The sequence below is a fragment of the Zosterops lateralis genome, assembly GCF_965231275.1.
Source record: "Zosterops lateralis genome assembly, chromosome: 11".
NCBI classification, from domain to species: domain Eukaryota; kingdom Metazoa; phylum Chordata; class Aves; order Passeriformes; family Zosteropidae; genus Zosterops; species Zosterops lateralis.
The window spans coordinates 16251009-16274601 of NC_139771.1; the positions used below are offsets into that span (position 1 = coordinate 16251009).

A 23593-nucleotide genomic window follows, 5' to 3' on the forward strand; every position below is an offset into this window, starting at 1 on the left:
TCATTCACGGGCATAAAAAAGCAAAACTTGGAGGCTGTATTTGAAAGCTTGTTTTGTTTGGTGTACAGCTGGATACAGAGCGTTTCCTTTTCTCTTTTTTAACAAGTTTGAAGCAAATGTATTGGTTATTGTTAGTTATTTTTCCCTATTTTTTGGCCTAAATAATAGAAGATTATGTTGCTTTTTGTTTTACATTGCAAAGAAATCATTCCATGTAATTTCAGTTCAACATTGCTGCAGTAGCATGTCGGTGTGTATATATCTTCTCATAAATATATTACTAGAAATTACTGTCAAAGAGCTGGGGTTTTTCACTCAGTATTAAAAATGAAATTTAATTGCTACACTAGGGTTTCAAGACCCTGATAAATAAGAGCCATGTCTGACCTTTATTGTGGGGCTCTGAGATGCCACCAGGGATATTGCTCGTTCTCCAAGATGACAAACTTCCTCTGAGATTTCAGTTTGTCAGCTCAATGTACAGCAGTGACATTGATTTCTTCTCACTGCCATTTCCTGCCTGAATAGATAACAAATTTTCTGTGGCAGGTGTCTGTCAAGTTTAGTTTTGCCTGGCAGATTAACTTAATAGACTCATTTATTAATCATTACTTGCAGCACAGGGAAGCAGACAATACTCTTTAACTCCCATGATGTTGAATGGATGTTCCAGTTCAGATTCCTTTGTGTAGCTTGAATTTGGGTTTAATAAGCCATTCATATCTCTAGTGAACGTTTTTAACCTGACATTGCTCAGAACAAAGATACCTGCATTAAATAAGCATGATCCATTTTGAGTGTCTACTCCTTTTCATGGTAAAAGATGTGTAAGTGCTTTCTGAGACTAAATAATTTGATAGATGAACTGCCAAATCAGCCTCAACAAAGGGGAAAATTAGGAAGATAAAAGTAGAAGAAAATAGGTAGTTGGAGGAAGATTTGAGCCTGGGGTTGACTGACTGACAAAGTGGAGGAGATAATGCAGGTTTAGGAAGGGGCAAAGCAGACCTGCAGATACAGCTGTAGGGTGATCCTAGAACAGGCCAATACCTTCCTGGAGACCCTTTTCTCTGAGCTATCTTGAGACAGATACTCATCCTGGAGATAGCAAAGACAGAGTTGGTACCAGAGGTCTTAGACAGGGCTTCTCTGAGTGGTGAAGGACAAGGAAGAATTTATTGGAGGGCTTTGAAGAGGAAGAAATATAATAAAAGGCACAACCTTAACAAGTGATGTCTCTTGTGGCAAAGTGTTTTCAGTGCATTTACAGTGAAAACTGACTGATGAGTTGAGGTTTCTATCAAGGCAAAATCTATGAAGGACATGGAAATGCAGGAATGAGCCTAGGCAGAGATCCAGGCTGTTGCTGGTCAGAAGAACCCTGTGTTACAGGCAGTAAGAAGAGAACCACCAAGCTTCTCTTGTTGCGTTGTGGCAGCTCCTCACATCTTGCTTTTAATTCTGGAGCTGGTTCATGGGGGATCAGGGAATATGTTCAGGAACATTTTTGCAGCTGATGCCCAATGCAGAGCCCTGGTAGCAGCACAACAGCTCAGCATCTCTGAGAGTCTGTACTGCTGAAGATGTTTTTTGCCAGGCTGTGTTCCTGGCCTTGGGAACGTGTTTCTTGAACCATCCTTACAGCTTTCTTGGCTGACTGTCAAACCAAGAATGTCCCTGCACTAGATCACACTGCTTATTGCTCTTCTAGGCCACCCTGGTAACAATACATTAACCTCTCAGCAGGGAATGTGATAAACAAAGTAAAACTGCTTTAGTGAAACCAGTCATTTAATGGCAGCATACATAAAGTGTCCGTAAAGATTTGTAAGTGTAATAAGCTGCAGTTCACTGAGAGAACAATAACTGTTCCTAATTTAGCCAGTTGAGGAACATGCTAACCCAATTTACTTTTGTAACATTATGTTGTTCTTTTTTTCTTTTTTTTTCTCACCTCTCCAGATTCCTTTCTCTCTGGTACAGTTTCCCCTCTGGGAGTCTTTAAAGGTAAGTTCTCTTTAGTGATGGAAATGTAAGTTATATGTTTTGCAAAAGCTTTCCATGGTAACTTATCTAACTCCATTATTGTGATTATGAGTATGTTCAAGAATCAGTAATTGTGTGCCAACCTACCTGTGCATGTGAATATCATATGCCTGAGTATCTGAAAAAAACCCAAGGAATATCTAACCACTGATCTGTGGCATGCAGGCTAGATTTTACTCCCAGGATGCCACAAATTTTATCTTCACCTCCAACTTTTTTTACTGCTTAAAAAGAGTGGTAACCACTTTGTGTTGTGTGATTTCTTTATTTTTTAAATTTTATTTTAATTTTTTAAATGTTTTGCTACCCATGGTAAAAGGAAACTGCGAATGAGAAAACTATTTCAGCCTGGGTTTTGTAAACATCACTGAAAAGATATTTTGATTGGCTGCATGTACTTTATTTTAAGGTCATTTAAAGAAGGTGTCAGTGGATGATGTTTTAACAGCGCAGTTGTTTGGAATGATATGCTGCTCTCCCACCAGCAGCTGGTTGCTGTGTTTACCATGGTCAGAGTCAGGATCTAGATTTTTGAGTAGAGGGTTGGATTTGAAGACGTAATTTCTCCATCCCTCTGTATTTCCTTGAACTCACTGCAAAAGATGAAAGGAAGGGTTTTTCAAGTACTTGGAGGTCGTGGGGTGGAAGCACAGAAAGTTATTTCAGGTCATTAAAAATATTGTAGCAAAATATATTTATAAAAGAGGAACTGGAGAGAGAAACTTTTTGCTTGGTAGGAGTGCTGGACTTCTGAGTAAGCTCAGCACAGAGACCCAAACTGGTCCTTGTGTGTTGGCTTGGAACAACAGTTTGTCCTCTTGCTGTGTGTCTATAGCTGGGGCTGCATGGGGGGACAAGCCCACAGTGTGAATATTTGCATGTGGAAGCTTCAGGGAGTTTGATTTAAAGGTGAATCCACGGGCAGGAGGAACATGAAAATCATCAAGAGCTTTTGCAGAACTGAGCTGAGTTGGTGGAGAATTCTGTAGGTACTTCATGAGCTCAGCCTGCTGTGGGGTCTGGGTATCATCCCACTGCACAGGGAAGTTTGTGCTGCCTTATTAGGAATCTGTTTCCCTGCCAGTGTCCAGGAATGGCTTTCTGTAAACTCTACAGCAGTGGCCCAACCTGCTAATGGTTAGTGCAGCAGCCGTGTTTGGGAGCAAGAGGTGGCAATGCTTAAAGGGAAAAAGTGTGGTGATCGTGCCAAAACCACATAAACCAGCAACATTGTGTAGCTGTTTGCAGAATGTAAAGTTGTTTTAACTAATGTCCACGTAGCTGTGACAGTAAAATGTATTGTTTACATTGCAGGCTTTAAAGAAGACAGTTTGAATTTAGCTAACTGCAGGAATGAGTCACTCAGGATGAGGCATCATGTTTAATCTAAAGAGGTCAGTGCAGATCTGAAGAGAAACAAAACTTGTGTCAGTTTGTTCCACAAACCTGTTGCATTAGATTCTTCTGATGTGGACTCAAGAGTAAAAAACTGCGAAGATCAGTCTGGCATACTGAGTCACTTTGGCTCAGCTCAGGGAGAGAGCTCAGGGTTTGTCATATCAAAGCCAGGCAGTGAAAGCAGAGTACTTTTTTGTTTATCTGAGGGAAGCTCTTAAAAAATTGTCCTGACAGTATAACAAAGGACAAAAATCATTATGGTCCCATCAAGAGGATGGATGTGGCCAGTAGCATCACTGGGAATATGGCTGAGGGTGTAGGGCTCCTCATGGGCACAAGGGAGCACGAACAGACAGTAATTACAAAGAAATAGAAATGCAAAGGACAAGAGAAAAATGGCACAAAGCCTGAACAGAAAAGAGTTATTGAGATGATGCCTGAGGGACTGTTCTGCACTGTATTAATAGGATTACTTGAGAGAGTAACTGTGGGAGCAGTTGTGTGATGTGTGTGGGCCATCTCACTGAGGAGAACAGAACAAGTGCTGTGGCTGTGTCATTTTCAAAACCATTAGTACACAGTTACATAAACTGATGGAGCATAGACTCAGCCTTATGATTCCCTGAGCAAGCTAATCATCATAAAAATGAGGAAAACCTTTCCACTGTGAAAGGACAGAGAGGCACATGTAAGAAGAATGTTTCCTTTTCCTTCAGATATGTGCTGACTGCAGCCAGCAGCAGGGTGTTAAGCTTAAAGAAGCCTAATAAAGGCTTGTAATAGGTAGCAAATGGTGTGTTTCTATATGCCATTTTCTCTCTCTGCTTTACTCCAAGCTCCTCTGGTTATTCCTTATGCTTTAGTCACAGAGGTTACACACACAGTTTTCTCCTGTCTGTGAATGTGCACCAGCTGTCCCCTGTGAGAGCAGACTTGCATGCCATGCACTGAGCTATGTTAAAAGAAGAGAGAGCATTGTATAGATTACTGAACTATAAGGTTACGTTCGCTGTGGGTGCTGGCAAAGGGAGGATTGCAGTAATTAGCAAGAAACAGATACTGCTTCAAATACAAGTCTTACTGATAGTGATTCAGGTGAACACACAATTTAAGAACAGGTAATAGACTCCTTTCTTAGTTCACAATGACCCAAGAAACAACAGTAAAGAAATTATGGTGCTTTTTAATTAAACCAAGTATTTTTTTCTTCCTTTTTTTTTTTTTTTTTTTTTTTTTTAAATTTAGGTAGCATCCACTGCTGTAAGGTGTGCCTGATGTCCTTTCTCTTCCCAATTCTCCATTTTTCCTTATTTTGTTTGAGGCACAGATTATTGCTATAAACAAAAAAAAAGAGAGAAAGAAACTGCTATGGTGCATGAGATTTCAGGATGTTGTAATTCCCAACTAGGGTGAGTTAGTGTAGCTCTTTTCTGTCTCTTTAGTCTAAGCCTTACGGTTAAAACAGTTTTGAGTTCTTCTCAGAGTTCAGGGAAAGAAAGGATGTTACAAATTTTATTTACTTTCTGCTACACCAACCCTCAAAAGAGCACCATGGTTGAATATTACTGTGGCAGTTTGATCAAGTTTAGGTTCTTTTATATGGGGTTAATGCTTTTGATCCCATCTCAAAGCCAGGTGGCCCTGAAGAAAGGCAACAGAACATAGATGTGGTGTGCTTCCCAAATACCAGCCAAGCACACAGCCTTCCCTATTAGTTCAGGTTTTGGAATTAATGTTGTAAGATACAGTCCCCTTGTATGCTGCCCTGGAATTTCCAGGGTGCCTCAGTAAGTTGCTTTGGAAATACTATATGTGTGTTCCTTACTGTGGGAATTTCACATTGTGGGCTGTGTATTTGGCATGAAATTGTTGTGGGTTACACAGAGCCTGGTGCTGCTCCTGTGTTCACCCTGCTGCCAGGGCTGTGCAGTCTCTGCTCAGAGGACTGTGCCCCTGTGGAGCCCAGCCCTTCTGTCTTAGCTTTTATTCTCTTCTCTTCAGACATTTTATCCAGCATTTATAATCATCATATCTGAGTTCCTACCAGCAGCACATAAGTGATTTATCATTTGTTTCATGTTTTAATCCTTCTCTTTTTGAACTGAGACAAAAAGACAAGTTTCATTTCTGCTGGGGAGGTATTACAGAAATACACGTCATCAGGTGTTGTGGTTGTGGTTTTTTTTTTTTTGTTTTTTTTTTTTTTTTTTTTTTTTGTGTTTTTTTTTTTTGTTGTTTTTGTTTTTGTTTTGGTTTGTTTGTTTGTTTGTTTGTTTTCAATAAAATAGCATTTTAAAACCCTACAGAAAAGCAAGACACTCTGGTTAGGTTTGAGTTCAGAAACATCTTGTCAAAAATGCCTGTTTCTTAAGGCTCATTGGAAATGGTCAGATCCCTCAGAGAACAGTGCTGTGTGTAAGATAAACCCTTCTCAGGTGAAACAAGACTCAGTCCTCTTGGGTTTTATATTTCTGCTTGTTGGCTGCGCTTCAGAGCCTCTGAGAGTTACTCAAATGCAGCTGTACAGGGAGAATGGTCTCTTTATAGACCAAATGTATTGTATGTCTGGAGAAAAGGCTTTGGTAGCCAGCGAGGAGGGAAGGAGCAGGCGGGACAGGAGGACACAGGGCTCAAATGAGTTGACTTGAAAAACAAGGGGTTTTTGTTTGTTTAGTTGGAGGACTTTTTTAAGGAAAACAAACCTACTGTCCTGGAAACCTTTTTGTCTTTTTCATCAGATAGGTCTGAGTCTTAAGATGAGACACTTAGACATTGCTAAGGCTGTGGAACATCAGGGTCAGCCAGTCCTGCCCCTACAAAACCAGCCTCTCTGGGAGAGCTGGCACACACTGTGCTGCTCTGCTGGCCCAGGAGTTTCAAAGAAAAATAAAAATCTTCAACTGACCGTGCTCAAGGTGATGTCTGACTCTTCTGGCACTCAGCAGGGCCAGGATTTCCTTCTTTGTCTCAGTGCTGAGCAGAATTTAGACGTCTTAGACCTGCTTCAGATCTAGTGAGCCCACAAGTTCTTTTGTCACTGGTTTTAGCAATAAAATAATTTCCTTGGATGTTATACAAAAGGAGAATGGGTAGAGTCCAGCTATTTCCCTGTGAGGCTGAGCAGGATCAGAAAACTGGTTGGGTCAGAACAGGAGTTCCATGGGTTGGTTCTGAGCTGGTTTTTGCCCACATGATGGAGAGCAGGTTTGGGATTGGACTTAGGTCCTTTGTTTCCTGTTCAGGTGCAGCTGTCACTGTAGGCACGAGGCACTTGTGTTGAGGGGAATGTGCTGGTGAACTGAGCCTAGATCTAGAGGGCAATGGCATGTGCTCATTTCCTTGGTTCTTTTGGTTCCCTTGTCCAGAGAGCTCAGCTTCTTGGGTCTGGGATTGGCAGTGTAGGGTGTGAACTGGTTTTAGGGTGGGCTCAGCCTTGCTCTTGGCCATCAGTGCAGATAGATATTGAGATACATCTTGAAGCTTGCACCAAAGACTGCTTGATGGCTTTCTGTGGAGAGTGAAGACTCCAACCTTGGTTGAAGCTCATTGCACCTGATTTTTAAAGTTACTAAGAATGAAAAGTTTACAGAATACTTCTGCCCAGGCAGCTGGGGTTCTCAGCAGTAATACATGTTTATAACTCCACCATTGAATCAATAAACCACATGCTATTTCCCTCCTAAAATTTACAGTCGGCTCTGTTGCTGCTTAACAGGGCAAGTAGAAAATAGAGGCATGTAGCCAAACTGGGCCTTAAATGGCTCTTTCCCTGCTCTACAGGTAGGTGACCATTTTCCTTTTTTCCTGGAGAAGCAGTCTAGTATTTCTTTCCTCTGTGCTCAGCTGCACATAAGTCAAGAGTAAATGAAACCCAGGCCCAGCTTTAAAGCCATTTCCTCGCAGGCAGTGCAGTAAGTATTCTACCATGCCTCCCTCCCTCTCGGAGTAACGGTTGGGCTGATTTTGGGATTAAATCCTAATGGTTAAATAACACTGTCTGCCATTTGCTTAGGTGCTGAATCAGGAAAACAGCTTTGCAGGGGCGTTGGGGGTGGGATGTAGCGTGTCCATGCCATGAGCAGAGAGGCTGCATTTTTCTCACAAAGGAACAATGCACCCAACAGCTGTTGAGCAAACAGCCCTGGCTTTATTGCTGCCACAATAAGTGTCATTCACGCCGTCCTGGGGCACAGCCCAAGGAATGCTGCACACCATCTGCACCAAAGGGAGAGAAACAAATGCAACCCTTGCTCACAGCACTGCAGGCACGTTTGGGAAAAGTCAGATGGCCTTGGATCATCAATACAGCATTTAAACAGACCAGAGGAAAAGAGGCTCACACAGCCTGCAGATACAGAGCCAGATTGTGATGCTCTTGGTCATGCCCAGGCCACAAGAGGTTCTCCAGAAGTTGCTAAGCTTGCCAGTGACATCTGGGGATGTTTGAATATCGAAGATTTGATTTGGACACTGGTTATTTGCTGAAGAATCTTAGCAGATTTATGTAATTCTTCCACATAATTTATTCACACACACCTACGAAGCACAGATCTATTAGGTAAGAGCAGTGCAGGTGCTCAAGAAAAACTCTGCTGGCTTTAAAGTGATTTTTCAAAAGTGCATTTTCCCTCCCTGTGTGTCCCTTTGTGCCATGGAAACTGAGTGTAGCTGTTCTGCCTTGCCATGGGAACACTGTTTCGAAGAACATTTCCTTTAACCAGGCTTTTAGCACATCCATTTTGATTTACATCCAAATGGGTCACAGACATCAATGCAGTATTATATGGGCAGAAAAAGGGAATGAAATGCTTTTAACATGAAAAATATGCTCTTGCATATAGGCCAACTTTTGTTCTCTTTCAATTTATCTAGGATTTGGGTGGGTTTAATTCTAGGACTGAATTCAGTACTGGCATAAGTGAGCACAACTCCATTAGTGCAAAATGGAGTCTCAGCATTTATGTCAACAGTGAACTTAGATCATTGAATTTTTCCCATGTTTGGTCTTGCATGTTTCCTGCAAGATAATATACACATGTACTTGTCCATATGCTGCACATATGCACATAAAAATCCACTGAGGAGGACATTTGGCTCTTTGCTCCATGTTGACTTTATGTATAGAAACTGCAATCAACTTGTGAATTTTTTGCTTCTCCTGTAGCTAATGTGCCATGGATCTGTAAGGGTCAGCCATGCAGAATGCCACGTTGTGAATAAAATCCCCAGTAGGAAAGGCAGACGTGAAAATTGCTTTTCTTTCCTCAGTCTGCAGGACCTCACATGCACACAGATCCATGTGATTCATTTCTACTGATTTTTTTCTCCCTTGTTATCGTGAAGTTGAACACTGTTGTGAACAGAGGGGTACACAGAGATGCTATAGATACTTATCATTGGAGTGAATTGTAATATTTATTCAGCTGCAGGCCTCAAGTGTAGTGTATGCCATGAATTCTGCTGGCTTGAAGAATAGCAAGGCCAAGGCAGAGTTGTCTTATTCTCTGCAATGCCTCCTGCAGCATTGGTGGTGTTGGGCTGATCATCAGGTGTGAGAGATGTGTGAGTATTGCATTTTCCTGGATTACCAAAGCTTAGATGTCCTGAATATAGACCATGACCTGGCTGTGTTTAAAACACAAAGCTGACAGCTGATTTTTGCCACAGATTTTAAAAATAAATGTGTGGCAAAGGTGACAGGCATGCACAGGTAAGAGTTGTGTGCACTGGTCAAAGGTTATTGGCCATCTGGAGGCCAGGTGTCCTCAGCACTGAGGAGTCCATATTTGTGAGCATCAAATATTTCCCCTCAGTAAAAGCAGAGGTAATACTTTCCTTTTTTGTTTGTTTTTAGATTGAAGGGCCTTTGGTATATCTTGAGGGTGACTTTTCCAGTGCTCCCTCTGCCCAACAAAATGGGGTGTCCTTGTTTTCTCAGTATCAAAAGAGCAAAATAACGTTTGTGATGAGAGTTAGGGGATACTGGCCCTATGGAGCAGGATGAAATGGGATCTTTAGGAAGAAAAGTAGGGCTGTGCCCACGTATAAAACTTGACCCTTCTCTGTGAACATTATCCCTGTGAATAATTGGAAATATGCAGCCAGGCTTCCCGCTGGGTCCCATCCCCTGAGGCCACACCCGCTGTATTGCTTTACATGGTGCAGCAATGCACAGCAAGATTTACATATATATCACAGAAAAGTGTTTACAAAAAAAATTACCATGTGATTGAGCTGGGAAGCTGCAGAGGGCCCCAACTGTATGAGTTTCCATGCACTTCAGCCAGAAGATTTATTTCCAATTTGTTATTCATAAGGGAAGAGAGAAAGAGATTGGGATGGGGTCCTTTGAAGTGGAAAACAAAGTCTTCTATTCAGCCTTCAGCTTAATAGAATACACATGACACAGGCTTGGCATGGAGGCCGCTTTCATGTAATGTGCTCCTTGTCATTTTGCTTTCCTTAGGCTGGGAATGCTAGTGGGAATGGGCATTGCCCTGGAAAAGTCAGGTTATCCCCTGCAGCCTTCTGCTGCAGGAGCCTGGTGTGAGCAGGTAGAAGCCTTTTTGGTGATGGTGGTGGGGAACCCAGCCTGAACCAGTTGCTGCAGTCATGTTGCTCATAATTCCTGGGTTATGTTTCATGTGGCAGGAGCATGTGGAGAGAGAGCGGTGTCATTGAGGCTTCTGCAGGCATTATATGGGCACTTCTGCCTGTTTTTGGAGCCTCTGAGCTGTGCCCCTTGGGCACTGAGCTCTGCCTGACCTGAGCGCTCACCATTATCCCCATGAATGGAAGGCTCTTCTGCTTCTGTGCAGCATCTGGGATGGTAGTGTGCTCTAAGCACTGTATCACTGCAATAACCAGCAATTTTGTTCAAAATCAGTGTTTTGGGGAGAGGATCCTATGTTTCTTTCCAGGAACAAGGCCCTGGCTTTATAGTAATCTACAAATCCGTAACACCTTCTGTGCTTTTTCCCTGTCTTAATGGGATAAAAACCTGTTCAAAGGCTGAGTGTTTTTGAAGACCTTACAGGCCTGATTTACTACAAAACCCTGTCAATTAGTTGGTCCATGGGCTATGAGAGGAAACATGTGTGACCTCCAGCACGTCATCCTGGCCCACAGCATCGTGTGGTTAGAAAGAATTTGGACCAGAGTCCTGCTGGTCCTCTTGGCCCTGTGACACTTGTTCCTCTTGGCCTCCTCCAGGATCATGTCCTCGTGCCCTGCTTCCCTCTTGCTCTTCTGCATGTTCAGGTTTGGAGCTCTGGGTGAATCACCGAAATTGGAGATGGAAAGAAACACATGAAGTCATCTCATCCTGCCCTTGCCAGCGCAGGATTATTCCCCACAGTACAGTGTTGAGTGCCTTCTCCAATCTATTTTTAAATGACTCAAAGGAGAGGGCTTTCCTCTCCTCCCTGGGGAGGCTGGCTCCGCCGTTCAGTAGACCTCACTGTTGGGGAATTTGCTTCCTGTTCTCCAGCCTCAATTCTCCTTTTCCCTAATTTAATTGAACTGTTCCTGGCTCCACCCTTTTAAACCATTTTCCATGTTGCATGACTGTTGCAAATACCTGTTGTCAATTTGCAGGCGTAATGGATGGGAATTCATCCCTGTTTGCCTTGCTTGGCAGAGGCTCTTAGTGCAGAGCTGCACTGGGCAGCCAGGCTTTATCAGAAACTAGATTTTACAGCTACATGCCAAGAAATCAGAATGGCCTTTTCCTTCTTCTTCGGACAATGACATTAACATAAAACCCCATCATGACTGAGAATAGGCTGGGCTTCTGGCAAAGCCATGAACATCTGTATTAATGGGCTGGTTTTCCTCTTAGTCCTCCAGCAGCTCTTCCACAGCTCATTTTTACATGGCAGCAGTAACTGCTCTGAGTTCTTGGGTTTAGCTGTAGATGTACACAGATCAGGGTGTTAGACAGAAAATCCCCCGTTTGGAGAACATTTAATGAAAAAATACAATAATTCTGTTTTTATCTAAAAAAAAAAGCTGTGGCTCCAGCAGCTCAGTTTTTAAACCCTGACTTTCAATTTGAGGTTTCTTAAGTACCTGAAGTGTTTTGCAGATGGGTGCTGAAGGTGGGATTTATGCTTTTGACAGCACCCAGATACTCTGGAGGGTAGTATGTCTAAGGGAATGTGTCCTTCTTCCATCAGGACTGAGTTGCAAGAGAACTATGTGTACAAAGACTGTAAGTTATTCCAGAAAAGCATATTATGGTTTTGAAGAATCATGAATCTCGATTTATTTATTTATGAGATGAAAATCAGTTTCTGCTGTGGGTGACGGCAGAATAGCAGCCCATACTGAAAACACCAGGAAAAGAATGGCCAGCATTAGAGAGGCTGGAACCCCTTGAGTGCTTTCCTACAGCAGAGCTGCAGCTATTTAGCTGTGGCAGGGAACCAAACAACATTGTGGCTGGCCATTGTTGCTTGAACAGTTTGATTTTTAAAACATTCAACTGAAATATAACCACCAGCCAAGCTGGAAGAAGCGAGTCACGAGGACAGCATGCTAAATGAAGAGTCAGCAAACGAGAGCAGAGTTCTCCTGCTCCAGTGGAAAGTGGCTGTACTGCAGACCAGGAGCCCAAGAGCAATAATCTCAGCCCAGCTCTGCTATCCAGTTGCTTTCAAGAAAATTTTACAGCACAGAAGTAATATGACTTTAAAAAGAAGGAGAATGCCACAGCTGTAAAATAAAATTGCTGATTTCTCTGCGGTGGGCCCCAGAAGGGCTGTGGATCCCATCCCTTTTTCCTCAGTGCTGATCCTCTCATTGTAAACCAGAAATCTCTCCTCCAGAGTGCTTCCAATGTGAGATGTTCCAGTAGATGAGAAAGGGCTGATGGAGCAGGGTGAGGGAGGGGAGAACACAGTGGCTGTGTTTGCTGCCATGGCAAACCCCTCCCAGCAGACACTGGCCTTTGCTGCTTATACTGACCCAGCTCATCAAATGGTGTTGATGTGACTTGAGAGGTGGTTTTGGAAGACACTGTTCTTGTTGGGGATTTAAATGTGTGTGTTTAAATGCTGCTGTGAGTTAATGGATGGAAGCCATGAAGAGGAGGGTGTGTGGTCCCTAATGACGCCAAGTGAAAAACAGAGACACACCTGCTTTGGGATATAATGGGAGTGATAAGAGTAATTTCTTAATGATGGGGTTTTTTGGGGGAGTGTGAGGGGAAGGGTTGGTTTAAGAAATGTAGGGGAGAAAATAGGCCAGAAAATAGTATCTGGTGGAAATAGGAGTTGTTAGTTTTGAATGGGAGCCTTTGGTACATCTGGGCTGAGCTGATATTGGTTCTTGTGTGCCGCCCTCCCGCTCAGTGTTTTGCTTTGTGCTGTTTTATCTGCCAAAAACAAAATAAATTCAGAAAATATTTGCAAAGTTGCATGGCCACAGGCTTAAATACATACATATGAATTCCCTGAAAGCAATTTGCTTCAAGCCCTCCTCAGTTCCAGACGTCTTTCTCACTCCATCTGCTTGTTCAAGTACACAAGTTCCTTGGGAAAAATCACTTATTACATCACTCAAAAATGCCACAAAAATAGCTTTTCACTTAAGTTCCCATCCTCAGAGTTAACTCACATGGGGATCAGATAGATTCAAACATTTAATAACTTTTTATTTTCCTTTCTCTTTAAACACAGGATCTCTGGTCATGGAAGCAGGGTCACGTGGTGGATTCTTGGCAGTCAGCAGTCTGTGGAGCTTTTGCAGGTGCAAAGGATTATATGTTATACTGGGAAAGACTAAAGAAGAAAGGGAAAAATGTGCAAATCTATTAAGTATAGCAGAACAACATTCCTTTGTAATTCAAGTTTGTTTAGAAGAAAACGGATCCAGTTGTTGTTTGGAAGTAGGAAAGTCAGCAAAGGAAAGAGAAGAAGAAGAAAAAAAAAAGACTTAACCAGGGTGTCTGTTTGAAAGACAACCAATTTGTTTTTGACAAATTTCTGTTATTTAAAAACTGCAGGCCTGTCAGTCAGGCTTTGTGATTATTTCAAAGTTGATTTGTAAAATCCTCATGCAGGAGAAACTTCTTTTGGGTGGGGGTTTGTGCAGCTGTTCGCTCCGAGCACCTCCCCAGGGGCTGAAGTGATTGCAGAGGCCGTGATTCACCATTCCTGTGACAGCTCTGACAGCCACGTAGATTAACTGGAGGCAGGAGAGCAGAGGGCCAGCACTGCTCAGCCTGGAGGCAAAAGCCTTCCGCAGCAAAAAAAGCCCAGAGGATGAAACATCTGGGCAATCTCCAGACACTACAGCAAGAATAAAGAGTGGCAGAATACAATACTGCGCTATTTATTACCAAACAAGCCAGTAGTTAATTGAATTCTTCAGTAGGCTTCTTGCTTGATTTTAGCCTACTGTACTTGTTTCCAAGAAAACAAAAAGAGGGAAGGAAAGAAAATCAATTAATGACTCATCAGTATAGCTGACAAGTTTGAGGGAGGAGAGATTCAAGTGTCTTAACAGAAAAAACAGATTAATAGTAAAGGGATGGATAGCCAGAGCTTTTTCCCCAAGGAGCTAAAATACATTTCAAGATTCCAAACCAGTAACAGAATATGTGGAAAAAATAAATCCTGTTTAAAGAGAAATTATAGCATTTCTTGAAATAGAGATTATCAAAAGCAAAGCTTGTTCTCTGATAATTTACAAAATCAGAGCCATTACATTGTATGTAATTTTTTTAAAAAAAAGTTCTGTTAGGGGAAGTGAAGTATTAATAGCAGCAGAATTCCAGCAGAGACTGAGGCTTCATTTTGAAGGGCACAGGAACTTCAGAGCTGAGGGGAGGCAGAGTGGCTGTAGCTGCACAGAGTGAAGTGGATCGGGTGTGTGAGCAGTGAGGGAATGGTTTAGGTAGAACTGATTCCATTTTGGGGCCGAGGGAATATTTTAGGTGACCTCTTGTCGTCTTGTCCAGCTGTATCTTTTCTGTTTATGCTGATGGGAAGGGAGTTTTATTCTGTATAATATCCTGCTGTTGGATTTTGCACCGACTTCATCAATCAGTGCAAACAAAATAAGAGCCAGTAAAGCAGATTGTTCATTTTTGTTTTGAAGCAAATCAAAATAACAGACTAAAAATGCTTTAAAATGCAATCTGTATGTCTGCAGGTGTGATGGGGATCATTAATTTACCACTGTTGATTTCTTTACAGTTAGATTGATACCAAAACTATGTTCAGGCATGTTCAGAGAGCTGGAAAGGTTATCTGATTTACCCAAAGCCTTACAGAGTAATTTCCTGAGGTCAAATTTGGTGCCTCAGTTGGAAATTTAGCCCTGTGCCTCCAATTCCTTCTCTGTATGTCCTGATTCTGACCTGTTGTGCTTGGACTTGCTACTGTTTAATAGATGTTCAGCAGTGTCTGCTCCTTGTCTAGCAGAAATCTTGCAGGAGCTTCCAGAGGCACAGCTGTGCATGGACATGTGCTGACTGTCCTTTGGCACACGCTGGGGATACCAACACTTTGTGTCGGAGGAGACACCAGGTCCTGGAGCAGCACAGAGACTTCCAGGTCCATGTGGTAGATGAGACACTTCAGTCTGGTTGCCTTCCTAGGTTCTATTCCCCAAGCACAAATGTTTTCAGAGCTGGAGTCTTATTTTGTAGATCCTGTTGTAATTGGTGAGGATAAATATTCTCTGGGTTGCCCTTCCTCCAGCCTGGTTCCTTCTCTGTTCTTTGTCTCCCTATTGTTTCCTTTTCACCAGTAGTATGGTAATGTTCCATTCTCCTGTGTCCTTTGAGAACTTGCTTCAAAGCTCAGGAGGTTGAACTCTTTTTGGATCAGAACTTGCCCCTCTGTCTCCATTGTCTCCCTCTGAGATATGGAACAAGCTGATTCTGATACTGATCTATTCTGGTACTGCACCCATTGTATTTCACTGAAGATACTTAGTGTTCTTACTGAGGGGAGGCAATGGAAAAAGAATTTCCTTCATTCTGAAAAATGGATTCCAGAGTTAAAAATTATTAACTACCTACATGTAGCTTCAGATGAGGGAAGAAAAGACCAAACTCTTTATCCCTTTCTTTCCATCCCAAAACAAAAGAATTAAAACCTCACCAGTACCCTGGGAATAAAACAAGATGGATGTGTGCATAGAAATATTTAAAATCATTGTGTTAGAACCCTTAAAAGGAGAATGTTATCCAAGAAACAACCTTTGCACACAGATATGCTGTCAAATGCCACCACGGTGGTGGTGGAATGATGAAGTCACACAGACAGGCTTTTCTCCTGTGTTCTTTGCTTGAATTCAATACTTTCTAAAAATATGTTAGAGGTCCTGAGGGGCAGGGTAATAAGCTGAAAGAAACTGAAAGAAAAGTCCTGTTTAGCTTCCCTTTATGGCACACACACACACATGTGTGTCTGTATGAGTTGGTTATAACTATTTGGTGAAGACAGAACCAAGAGCAACGATCTGTTGAATTCCATCCCCAGTGCCTGTGAAATGGCAGCAGTTTCAGCCCTCATATTTAAGATGGATGTATGTGATCCATGGGCTTTTTATGGAAATGTAATAGGCATGAACACAAATATTAGAGATTTGGAATGCTCTCTGAGTCATCTGTTAATAATTTAATCCCTCAAGGCCTTGTCCAGCTTTATCATCATCATTGATGTCTTAACAAAGATGTTTGGAGTATTTGTGGAGTGGGAAAAGGTGATACCTGAGGAGCTGGTGGGGAAGAACCCATGGGTAGATCTAAATGAGATTTTAAGCCTGAGGTTGTGTTTGCATCAAACCTTGCCTCATGTCTGAACTGTTTGGACACCACCCCAGATCTGGGCAGGGCATGGGGGCAGAGGAGGGAAGCATGTCCCCACACAGTCATGATTCTGGTTTCACTCCTTGCTCAAGTCTTCTCTGGACTTACTGCCTGGCTGGACCACCCCAGCCCTGCAGTGAACCGAGGCAGGCTGTCCCAGGAGAGCTGCTCTGTGGGTTTCCTGTGTTCTCCATGCAGGTGGCACAGTGGTTAAGGAAATCCTGCCATTGGGTATTAGCTGTTGGAAAGAAAAGTGCTGCCCTGGAGCAGCGAGGTGATCCCCAGCTTGTCAAAGAACCTGAGTGTCCATTTAATGTGACTGAAAATTGCCCCTGTTAAGATGCCTTCTTTCTCACTGCCATAAGAAAAAGTGTGGTTCAACATTAATAATTAATGCTCTGTGGTGACAAAGTCACCAAGAATGGAGGTGCAAGTCCAGTGAGTCATAATGCACTAATGAGAGCTTTTTGCACATTAACAGGGAGGATTTCCCATCACTTTTGTTTTGATCTAATCAGCTCTGACAAGATTACACACTGTGTCTAAAAGCCTCTTTAACTCTATAGCTCTGAATAAATTTTTGAGTAGTTCTCAAGATTTCCCTGCGGAGTCTGCTTGGAACATGCTCCTAACCCTGAACTGGTTAAACCTCTGGAGGGAGCAAGGCTTTGTCTTGGTATTTCTGCTGAAATCCAAAGAGGTTCTCAGATCACTTTGCTCTGCTATGGGCAGGTGTCATTCCCACACTGATAAAGGACCAGAATAAACTTCCTCTTAAGAAAATTTAACATAATACCAATAAAATAAAAGTTCGAATAAGAACTTATTGATTGAAGAGTTCTGAAAAAAGACCATTTGTGAACTTGGAAATCAGTCAGTGTAAGAGGATGCAGTGAGGTTTAATATTGGACCTGAGCCACTCAGTTTTTCAACCTGAATCTTGGTTTCCAGACAAATTTCAGGAGAAAACGCCCTGGAATGAACATTTCCTCTAAAGAGAAGGGCTCCAATAATCCCTTTTTGCCAATGAGAGAAATGAATACCGGGGTGAAAGTGAAAAAAACCCCCTATTTATTAACAAAAAATATGGCCCTGGGTAACCTCCAGGAGTCAGTACAGAAAATAATAATGAAGAAAGCCAATAGTACAATTTGACCTGAACTTTTTTTCTTTTCCTAAGATGGGCTAATTCCAACAAGGAACAAATTCCTGTCTCTTGAAATGAGCTTGACCTACAGAACAGGGCTGGTATTGCAGAAGAGAGTGCAGGAGTCTGGCCGTATGACAGGAACTCAGAATCAGGGAGAACCCCTGTAAAGGCCAGAAGGATTCCTTGGACCCTTTAGAAGAGGTGAGGAGAAGTTAAGATGGTACAAAAAAGCAGGATGCCAAAACCAAAGAACTTGCCTTCTTTCATAGGATCTTATTTAAGGACTGTGTCTAAGTACCTGTGAAACATTTTCCTGTAGCAGCAAATTCTACAGGCTCCAAGGACCTAAGGTTGTGTATTGTTCCCAGGTAAAATATTTCATTTAGTTCTGATGCTTTTATTTGTGTATGACAGATACAATAGTGGCAAATACCAGCAGCAACCTGGGGGAATATTTTAAGTCCTCAAGTCTTTTTTATTCTTATTGCCAAATAAAAGTAAATCATTCTCTGCAGATGTCTGTCACCAGCACTTCCATCAAGGACTGGTCACTGGGAAAGTGTGAGTAGCAGGGGGATTTTCTGTTTAACACCCTGACTTGGTAAAGTTTGGCTGCTCAGATGATGTGTGAATACACAGTGACCATTGTAACTTCTTGGGACATGGGTGATGAATTTTCTGCTACTGCGTGAAGGTTTATTTTCCCAATAGAGGAATTTGTCACTCTGCTAGAAATATTAATGAGCCAAGAGCCTTCTCCTGTGTGAAAATCCATCTTTAAGCCTACCTGCTGAGCCCAAGTGATCTCCAGCTCTGTCTAGGGCAAGGGAGAAAAGAGTCTTCTCTAAGAGTGAGTTGGTGAGTGAGCCTGGACACAGACTGCCTGCAAAGGTGCCTTTTTCTCCATCAGCTCTGCAGAGAAACCAGGAGGATTTAGGAATGGGAGGCTCAGTGTGTCTGAGCCTTTCTTGTCCACCTGATACTCCAATGCTTTTCCTGGTTGCTGATTAGTGGAGCAGACTCCAGCCTCATGTGGCAGCTCTTGGTGAGTTCAGTGACAGCAAGAACTGAATGATTATTAAATAAATAAGTGATTTAAAGATCTGTTGGGCACTGTTGTGTATTAGGGCAGTGCACAGCCATCCTATTTTCAATTAATAGACTGGCTTTAACAGTCTCTGTCTGTTGTATCAATCTGGTGATTGGAAGCAGTCAAGTTTTAGGTTCCTTTATCCTTTTCCTGGATACCTGTGTACTAAGCTTTAAGAGATCACTCTAAAATTATCTTGGACATTTAGAGTTAAGGCTGGAGAATATTCATTTTGTCAGACCCTCTGCCTTCAATAAAGCAGTCCCCAGCAAATGCTAGCTTTAATCTCATGTTTTTGTCAAGCATATACAAACTTGCTTTTAATTTAGCCGCTATCCTGCTGCTTGTTGTGCTTATAAAGCATTTTATTGTTGCTGTTGCCATTCTGAATTGATTGGTAAATCTGTACCAAATACTTCCCAGTGATGGAAAAAGAAACATTGAAATGTTAATAATGAAAAAGTAGGGAAGATCCAGATGTCAGCTGGGGAAAAAAATGAAAAACCAATCAGCCTTGATTAAACTTTTCAGATAAAGAGTTTGGGAACATCATGTCAGGATAAATTGTGTTTGTTCTAAGCACTCTATCAGCCAAGAGTGAAGCTGCTGCCAATAAGAAACTCTCAGGAATAAATGCATGAAAAAAGTTGCAAGGATCTGATAAGGGACATAAGTTAGTCTGATAAAGTGTTGCCATCAGAGCTGGGTGATGCTTTGAGATTTGTTTTGCTTGATACAGGCCTGACAGCCATGTGGTTCACTGTTTAATTTTAGCTTGGTCTGTGGGCAAAAGAAGGGCTTCTACATCCAGACTTGTAAAGCCACTATTTTCCATGGAGATTATTTTTACCATTCTAAAAATACATTGCTGACATGAGTACCAAAGTTTCTATCCAGGCCATTCTCTCAAAGCCTTTTGGTCACTTACGCAAAAACTGGCTCACAATAAAAAGATTTTCTGACCTTAAAGAAGGTCCAAGAATGGGCTGGAATTTAGTTTAACTTGCTCATAGTTTCTGCTTTGACTTCTTGAATACAGCCCATTTTTCTGCTTTTTAGTGAGGTATCACTGCTAGAAAGCTTCCGGCAGAGTGAACCACGTGGGCCAACCTTATGGGAGTGGAACTGCTCCTAAAACCAGGCATTTTGGGCTGTTCACTAACTCAACTCTCCTGCTATTCTTGTTCGAGATCCAGGGGACTGCACATGTGCCTTACTGCATCTTCTGAACTGTCTTGGGACATTCCTTAATTAACTGTAAGAAGTCAAGTAAGATGCCAGCTGGCCCAGCCTCCTCTGTCGTAAAACAGAGGTTTAATATGTTCAAGTTAAGGTGGTTGAGAGAGAGAGATGCAGGTAAAAACACAAGCCAGCTAGGAAAAAAGTTTTATTTCATTGCTTTACAGATTTTAGAAGAAATGCTTTTTCCCTTCTCCCATCCCAAGAAAAGAGAGATCAATTTTTCTACATTCCATAAAACTTGGAACAGAAAATAGATTATTTTTAGCTTATTCCCTGGGTACTGTGTAGGCTTCAGTCTTTGGAGTCACTTTGTTCCCGGCTGTAGCAGATACAGGATTTATAGAAGCTCCAGAGAAAAGAAAAAATTAGGAGGGAGAAGAAAGATTTCAGAACAACTCTCTTGCTCTCTTTTCTCCCTCCTTTCTTCCCCTTTCATTCTTCACTTACTGCTGCTCCTGCATTTTAGAAGTTTCCTTCACTTTGGCTCTTCCTCAGCATGAATTAGTCTCTTGAAATATTTTGAACAGAATTGGAATTGATTTTAGGGTGGGGAAATAAGGCAAAAGGAATAAAATCCTGAGAGGAAAAGCAGCAGAACTGGTCTCTAGATAGCTCAAGAGGCCAGGCTGTAGTCACAGGGTTAAAATATGGAGCCAGACACACACATGTTTGGGGGTGAGACATGCAGATGGATAAGCTGAAGATTTCTGGCTTTCAGGAGGAAAGTCACAGCTGAGTTGGCTGTGGCAAGTGACAGTTATGAGCTCCAAGGGTGAAGTTTGGGAGAGAGTAGAGAATAAAAATGCCCCTGAGGGTAAGATGGCACTTATGAGAGCAGATTTCTGACAATTTTCTAAGACCCTTGGGCAGCTTCACATTGTTGTTACCCAAAGTGGAGCTGATTTAATCTGTTGGAGATGAGCTCTATTCCAAACACTGACTTGTCTTTTTTCCTTGAAACAGTCCCAGATCCAGTCTGTGTGTCTCTAGTGAGTAGCCCAAGCACATGTGTTTCAGATACAGAGCAGGTTTCTATCTTTCTAGCATTTAAATAGTCAGACTTTAATTTTCTAGGCAGAACACAGTGTGACTGGTTTATTTGCCCATCTCTGCAAATGAGTAAGCAGTTTTTTCCTTCCAAACTTGCTGTAGATGTTGGAGTGGAATCCTGTTATCCTTACAACCTTCCTATGTTCATGTATGTACAGAGTCCAGAACAAAAAGACAACAATATCCCTGGGGATGTTTGGATTTACAGTTAAGCAACAGAGAGCTGTTTTCTAAAGTCAATACACAGCAACAAAACATCTGTGTACAGACCTTGGACACACGTACCTGGGCTCTGACGTGAGGGAACGTGCTGTAGGCATTAATAACAGAGCAGTGTTGACCACAGCCCTGGGAATTATAGGCAGTGTGGCATTCATATTCACACAACAATGTCTCACTTGTGCTTGGTATTTTAATTTTCTCAGGTGGATTTGCAGCTGCAGTCACCACACCGCTCGACGTAGCAAAGACAAGAATTATGTTGGCAAAGGTAAGAGGGAAGGAGGTCCCCAGACAGGCTGGTGAATGGTCTGGGTATTCCAGGGTTTCTGTAGGGTTGTTACAGAATGAAATCCAGCAGCTATTAATAATCATTTCTGCTGTTGTCCTAGAAGACAGGAGTAGATGTGAACAGGCACTGCATGCAGAACTAATGAAATTGTTGTGTTCCTTTCCTTGGTTGCCTCTCTGGTCCTTTCCCAAAGGAGCTGTCTGAAACAGACTTGGGCTGGTCCTCAGCTTCCAGTGTCTTTAGGAGAAAAGCCTTGCAGAGTCAGACACCCAAAGTTAAACTGCCCATCAGGGATTTATTCCCCTATTTTGATATTTTGGTGTGTCTGTATGCCTTTTCTGAGGAGGGCTTGGTACTGGATTTTCTGCTGTAAAATTTTAAACTACAGAGATTTTGATGGCCAACATCTGCCAACCAGGGCAGAAGGAAGATTGCTTATAAGATCAGTAAGTGTAGTAAATTTAGAAATTGCCATTGAGTCTGGTCTTCCCATCATCATCTCACTGACCCAGGGCAGAGCCAACAGAGCTAAGAGCCCTCAGCAGGTGGATGTCCCTAAAGCCTTTCCCAGCCCTGAAAAGAGCTGTTGTGTTGGTGAAGGATGGGCATTCTGGAGCTTTTGTGGGTGTTTTTTACCCTGTTGCTCACATCTCTCAATTTGAGGTGTTGCTTGTTGCTAACATGCACCTCCCCAGCTGAGTCCCATCTGTGCTCACCATGTTGCTGAGTTACCTGTCATTGCTGGGTTGTGTCTGCTGCAGCTTCTTTGTCTTTGGATAGCGCTGGTGATAAACTTGTAAAAACTGGGTTTTGTTTATCTGTGCCTCTCTCCTGAGCAACCAGATAAAGAGATGAGGGTGCTTTGAGACTGTTCAGTTTATATTGGTAATTTCAAATTAACTAGGTCACACATGGGATTTTAGTGTCTCTAGTCCTGCCCTTTGTCCTCTGTTTTGCACTCAAGACAATTTTCACATGCAATACATTACTCAGGGTTTCTTTTTTTTGGTTCTTTTAAATCTAAAGGAGCAGCAAAGTAATTTGGTGCTTTGAGAGTGTGTTTTTATTAAGGCCTTATTGCAGTATCAGCTGCTGGATGTAGAACTGAGTATAGTGCACGAGGGACTGGGTGCCCAGTTCTGAACTAACCAGCTCTGTGACCTTAATTGTTTTGTTCTTCTGTGCCCCTGTTTCACTTTCCACCCTTTTTTTCATTCCTGGAGATGAGGAGCTTTTGCCTGTGCCTGTGGTAAGGAGGTCATTAGGATGTCTGTAATTCCTGTCATGTAGCCCTAACCAGGGACAGGAGCTCAGTAAATAACTAAACCTCTGCCAACAGTTTCCAATCTCTCTCTCTCTCTGTGGTGCAGGTTGGTTCCAGCAACGCCAGTGGGAATGTTCTGACTGCCCTTGGTGGCATCTGGAGGACACAAGGCCTGTCAGGGTAAGGACGTGCTGCACCTCAGGGGTTGTGTTGTCTGTGTGTTTGAGGGGCCGTGAGAGGATGGGATGGGATCTGTTTATATTTAAATACTGGAAAAGCCTTTAGATTGCTGTACACCTGGGCAGGGAGCAACAGTGGGGTAGCCAAGAACGAGTCCCTCAGGGAGGTTAAATGTCCTCACTTTAGCCCTGGCTGGGGGCAGTGTCCAGGGAAGTGCGCAGAAAAGAGACATTGTTGGGAGTGTATCCAACATCTAAGCCCAGCTCCAGATGTCAGATGGGAGGGTGGCTTTGTGTTGATAACCCATAATGGACTTTTCCCTGTGTGTGTTAGTGATTTGTATCCATTTATATTCAGGCACATCTCATGGTAGTTTCATTTGAGGGGTGTGAATCCCCTCTCCTGAGGTGCCAGGGAAGGTCAGCATAGAACCCACAAGTCCCTTATGGAAAGTTTTTCCTCCTCTTGGCAATTTCTTGCAGATTTGAAAGCACCAGCAAGGTCTCCTCTGTTCCTTTCAATTCCCCATTCTTATTGTGAAGCACAGTGTGAGCAGGCAATGCCAGTGTGGTGCCAGCAGTGGGGACAAGCTGAAGCAGAGGGAGGGAGCCGTGTGCTTTGGATCTCCTCCTAGGTCTGGCCTTGAGTGCATGGCCCTGGATTTTTACAGTGTGGAACCCAATTGCAAAAGTGCAAGTTTTCTGAGCCAGGCTTGAGTACAAAGAGTAGATCTGAGCAGCCACAGAGCAGCTTTCCAGGGCTTTCCTGCTGTAGCCAGAATGTAGAAATGTTCTGGGCGTTGCTCTGACCAGCTATGGAAGTTTGAGGTGATATCCATC

The 23593-nt window shown here is 42.6% G+C and overlaps 1 protein-coding gene across 1 annotated transcript in view; it reads left to right on the forward strand.

Annotated features, from left to right (window-relative positions):
* SLC25A26 (solute carrier family 25 member 26) overlaps positions 1-23593 on the forward strand; it is an 84411-nt gene that overhangs the window by 55486 nt on the left and 5332 nt on the right. The window contains exons 6-9 of the mRNA XM_083869752.1: positions 1963-2007; positions 13125-13194; positions 21225-21289; positions 22681-22754. Coding sequence (XP_083725878.1) covers positions 1963-2007; positions 13125-13194; positions 21225-21289; positions 22681-22754 — 254 coding nt within the window. The remainder of the gene's footprint in view (positions 1-1962; positions 2008-13124; positions 13195-21224; positions 21290-22680; positions 22755-23593) is intronic.